Source organism: Rosa chinensis, chromosome 2, assembly GCF_002994745.2.
Source record: "Rosa chinensis cultivar Old Blush chromosome 2, RchiOBHm-V2, whole genome shotgun sequence".
Lineage (NCBI taxonomy): Eukaryota > Viridiplantae > Streptophyta > Magnoliopsida > Rosales > Rosaceae > Rosa > Rosa chinensis.
The window spans coordinates 31,124,207-31,129,265 of NC_037089.1; the positions used below are offsets into that span (position 1 = coordinate 31,124,207).

The following is a 5,059-nucleotide window of genomic DNA, read 5'->3' on the forward strand; positions in this document are numbered from 1 at the left end:
ATATACATATCATTATGTACGTATCATCGCGTTCATCACACATCTATGCATCATATGCACTTCGTTATCCTTTCACAACCACATACATTCTAGACTTATACGTCATATGTCAACACTACATAATACGTGCATACATACAATGTGTAACATACATCTCACATAAACATTCATGCACCTCGATGCATTTGACTCAAATGTCACTTAGATTGCCCTAGCGCAATCAATATGCTTTGTGTGCACTCATCTTATTTGCAGGTACTATCTTGATGAGGGCCCCGGGGCTAAACCCGTAGAGTCCCTTCTTACCTGCGGAGTTGGGGGACTAGTATGGGTATGACGTTCAACGAGGTCATCACTCATACTTGGCGGCATCACATTTAAACTCCCCAACCAAGAAGCACCTCTTACTCGGAGACTTGGGGGACTTGTACATACCACCTATATCACATACCGCCAAGCATAAGCAACGACCTCTTAGGTGGGCCCCGCGACATGGCTAGTCCCGCTTACGACATGCATCCGGTAGTCCGACACCCGAGTTACCTCACTATGGTAGAGGTCAGCCGATATCTCATAGGGAGTCCACCCTCCCATGCTCTCCAAGAGGCTTCAAGAGAAGCAATATGTGTGTTGTATCCCACATTGGAAATGTATAATAGAGTGGGACTTCCTTTAGCTATAAAGGGAAGTCCTCCCCTTCTTAGAGATGCATGGATCCATGATCCTATACTTGTATCACTACAAAGGTCACTTGGCCTCACTCATAGTAGAAATATCTAAGTGGACGTAGCCTTGCCTCTAGAGCAAGGTGAACCACTATACATGCTTGTGTCCCTTTCTCTCTCTCTCCCCATCATGCCTCTCAGTTACCGTATTCTTCAGTAGAAACAGTTCCTTTCTCAGCACTGATGAGACAGAAGCGTTGATCCTTCACACATGATAAGGAGCGGGCTATTCAGGTTGAAGTAAAGAAGTTGATGGCCATCAACTTTGTCAGGGAAGTAACGTATCCCCGGTGGTTAGCCAACGTGGTCATGGTACCAAAGAAATCTCCGGGTTCATGGCACATATGTGTGGACTACACAAATCTCAACCGAGCATGCCCTAAGGATAGCTTCCCGCTCCCACGAATTGACCAACTAATCGACTCCACCGTTGGGTACCAGTTACTCAGTTTCATGGATGCGTTCAGTGGGTACAACCAAATTTGAATGAACCCGGTAGACGAGGAGCACACTGCTTTCACCACAGACAAAGGTCTTTATTGCTACCAGGTCATGCCCTTTGGATTGAAGAATGCATGTGCCACTTATCAATGACTTCTACAACTCCATGTTTGTAGAGGTCATCGGTTCTATCATGGAAGTATACGTGGACGATATGCTGGTCAAAAGCTTAACCTCCGAGGACCACGTAACCAACTTATCAATTGTCTTCGCTATCATATTACGCAACGGTATGCGGCTTAACCCACAGAAGTAAATTTTCGAGGTCGAAGTAGGGAAGTTTCTCGAGTACATCATTAGCCACAGGGGAATTGAGGCGAACCCAGAGAAGGTGTAGGCTATATTAGATATGATATCCCCAACCTACAGGAACGAGGACCAATCCCTTACAGGTAAGGTAGCCGCTTTGTCAAGATTCATCTCCAGACTAACGGACAAGTGTACTCCTTTCTTCAAGCTACTGAAAACCCAGCATGTCGAGGTAATAGCTTGGACCGCTGAGCACGAAGCTGCTTTTCTCAGCCTAAAGGCATACTTGGCAGAAGTACCTCTACTTTACAAACCTGTTCCAGGAGAAATGCTTTACATATATCTCGCGGCATCTTCGACAGCCGTGAGCTCCGCTCTGATTAAGAGGGATTCCGATTGCGAGTACCCGGTGTACTATGCTGGAAAAGGTTACACTGGTGCGGAATCCAGGTACCCGGACATTGAAAAGATAGCATTGGCCCTCCTGGTATCGGCCCGGAAGCTAAGACACTACTTCCAGGCACACACGATCACCGTTTTCACTAATCACCCATTGAGACAGGTTTTGCAGAAGCCAGAGACATCGGGAAGATTAATTAAGGACTAAATATTGTTTAGTGCTTGAGCTTTTCACCATAAAACACTTCAGTCCATGACCTTCTAATTTCACACATTTAGTCCCTGTACTTCAAAATTTCAGACCAATAGGTCATTGCCGTCTAAAAGTAGTGGCGAAATGTCTATTATGCCCTTAGTTCTTTTTTTTTAAATAAATTTATTCCTTTCTCTCTTTTTTATTTATTCTTTTTTTATATTTTATTTATTCTTTTTTTTCAAACAGAAAGAAAGAAAGGGAAAAAAAATAGAAAAAAATAAACAAAAAGAAAGAAAGGGGAAAAAATTCATTTTCTAAAAAAAAAATAATAATTAATTAATTGAAAAAAAAAACTGAGGGCATAATAGACATTTCGCTGCGACTTTTAGACGGCAATGACCTATTGGTCTGAAATTTTGAAGTACAGGGACTAAACGTGTGAAATTAGAAGGTCAGGAACTAAAGTGTTTTATGGTTAAAAGCTTAAGGACTAAACAATATTTAGTCCATTAATTAAATGAGCCATCGAGTTGGGGGAATTCGACATCAAGTACCAACCCCGGACAGCTATTAAGGGCCAAGCAGCGGCAGATTTTATTTCTGAATTGATTCCCTCTCATGATCCACCACCGGGATCACCTGAACCGCCAGCCCCGAACCCACCCCCACCAAGCACTTGGCGATTGTATGTTGATGGCGCATCTAACAAAAAGACAAGTGGCGCCGGTATCTTGCTAATCAGCCCGGACGATCAAGTCTACGAGTACGCCCTCAAGTTTGCCTTCAAGGCATCCAACAATGTCGCAGAATACGAGGCACTCATAGTAAGTCTACAAATCGCCCGAGAACTAGGCGTCTAGCACCTTCATATCTTTAGTGATTCCCAATTAGTTGTGAACCAGGTCAATGGTAACTTTGAAGCAAAAGAGCCCCACATGTCCTTTTACCAGGCCTTAGCCCGGGCACTAGTTCAAAGATTTGCCTTGTACATCATCACTCAAATACCCAGAGCAAAAAATGACAAAGCAGACGGCCTTGCTAAGATTGCAGCAACTTCTCCAAGTCCTACTTACGGGGCTACCAAGGTCAAAATACTAGAAAGGCCGAGCACTTCTAAAACGGTGTCAGAAGTATTCACAGTGGACCACACTGCCTCCTAGATGGATCCAATTTTGAAGTACATGGTTGACGGTCTGGCCCCGGACGATAAGGTTAAGGCCTGGCGACTCCAATTAAGGTCAGCTCAATACATGATCATGAATGCAAAGTTATACAGGAGAAGTCATTGCTTCCCCAACCTCAAGTGTGTGACACTAGAGGACGGCCACAAAATAATGAAGGACATACACGCTGGTGTATGCGGTAACCATGCAGGGTCCCGGTCTCTTGCACACAAGACCTTGAGGGCAGGATACTTCTGGCCAACCATATCGGCCCTAGCCCAAACAATATCGAGTTCTTGCCACAAGTGCCAAATGTATGCAAACATTCTAAGGGCACCGCCCATTACTCTCTCCATACTCCTTGCACCTTTGCCATTCTACCAATAGGGCCTGGACCTGATCAGTAAGCTTCCCACAGTAGTGGGACAATTCGAATACGCCATTGTAGCTGTTGACTACCAAACAAAGTGGGTAGAAGCAAAACCTCTTGTCGCTATCACCACGGAGAAAGTGAAAAACTTCCTGTGGAAAAACATTTACTGCAGGTTTGGAGTCCCGGACACCATAGTTACGGACAATGGCACCCAGTTTGACAATGATGAACTAAGGGCTTACACTGAGAACCTAGGCACCAGAATCCTCTATGCATCCCTGGCTCACCCCCAGACCAACGGTCAAGTCGAGGCCATCAACAAGATAATCAAGAAGATACTGAAGAAGAAGCTCGATGAAGCCAAGGGTCTTTAGGCTTCTAAGCTCCCGGAGGTGATGTGGGCTATCAAGACCACGGCGACTAAGGCTACTGGAGAGACCCCTTTCTGCATGGCTTTTGGGTCTGAGGCGGTTCTCCCCATTGAAACTCAAATCCAGAGTCCCAGGATCGAATACTTCAACGCAGGTACCAACACAGAGGGCCTACAGCTCGATGCTGATTTGCTCGAGGAACGAAGGGATGTGGCGCACTTGCATAATCTCACAAACAAGAAGAGAATAGCTCGTTACTACGATGCCAAGGTACAGTCCCTGACACTGAAGTTGGGGGACTGGGTCATGAAACAGGTTTACCCAGAGCCCGGGGGATTGGATCCATCCTGGACAGGCCCTTACGAGATCATCGAGGAAGTAGGCCCTGCGACCTTTTACATCCGGGACATCGATGGAGTCGTTTCACGACATCCATGGAATGCACAGCGCCTCCGGTACTATTACAGGTAGCTCCCATCGGGCTATGGCAAACTATGGAATACCCTAGCTTTTGATCATCCAGCTATGGCAAGCTACCCATCGGGTACTCATTTTGTAAGCCACTAGCGTTGCTTTGAATGAAAAAATGGATTATTCAGACCATTACTTGCATTTTTTTGCCTTAGTAATCGAACGTACCGGACAACCAAACTACATTGTTAGTTACTTTATTCCGATAATGAGTAATTTAAACACACATGCTTCGGTAAGGCATAAAATACAAGCAATCTTAACCCCTTTAAACATTTCCATTCAAAAAAAAAAAAGCGCTTGGAGGCAAAGAAATTTAATAAGGGACTACCCCAAATACCGGCTCGAGGCCATTGTTCAAAAAATGGGTATGACAAAAATAAAGCCCCGAAAGGCAAACTCCCTAAATCTAAACATCAGGGTGACCACCACTTGACCCTCCCTCGGTTCTGGAAACCTAGTTTCCTTGTTCTTCCCTCTTGACCTCCTGTTCCTTCTTCTTCTTCTCGAGAAGTGGCCGCCTGAATTTAGCCTCATCCAGGTACCCAGCTACCACCCACTCCTTGTATTTCATGATCATGGCCTTGTCCTGAGTGGCGAGTAGCATATCA

The 5,059-nt window shown here is 45.1% G+C and overlaps 1 protein-coding gene across 1 annotated transcript; it reads left to right on the forward strand.

Moving 5' to 3' along the window:
* Positions 1-3,230: 3,230 nt before the first annotated feature.
* LOC112184110 lies at positions 3,231-3,980 on the forward strand. Its single transcript, XM_024322397.1, has 2 exons — positions 3,231-3,547; positions 3,779-3,980. The coding sequence occupies exons 1-2, from the start codon at positions 3,231-3,233 to the stop codon at positions 3,978-3,980; spliced, it is 519 nt and encodes a 172-aa protein (XP_024178165.1).
* The last annotated feature ends 1,079 nt before the right edge of the window (positions 3,981-5,059 follow it).

Coding starts and splice junctions, on each gene's coding strand:
- LOC112184110 (XM_024322397.1), top strand. CDS start 3,231: ATGGATCCAATTTTGAAGTACATGGTTGACGGTCTGGCCCCGGACGAT. Junction 3,548..3,778: donor TCTTGCCACAAGTGCCAAAT/GTATGCAAACAT, acceptor CATTTACTGCAG/GTTTGGAGTCCCGGACACCA.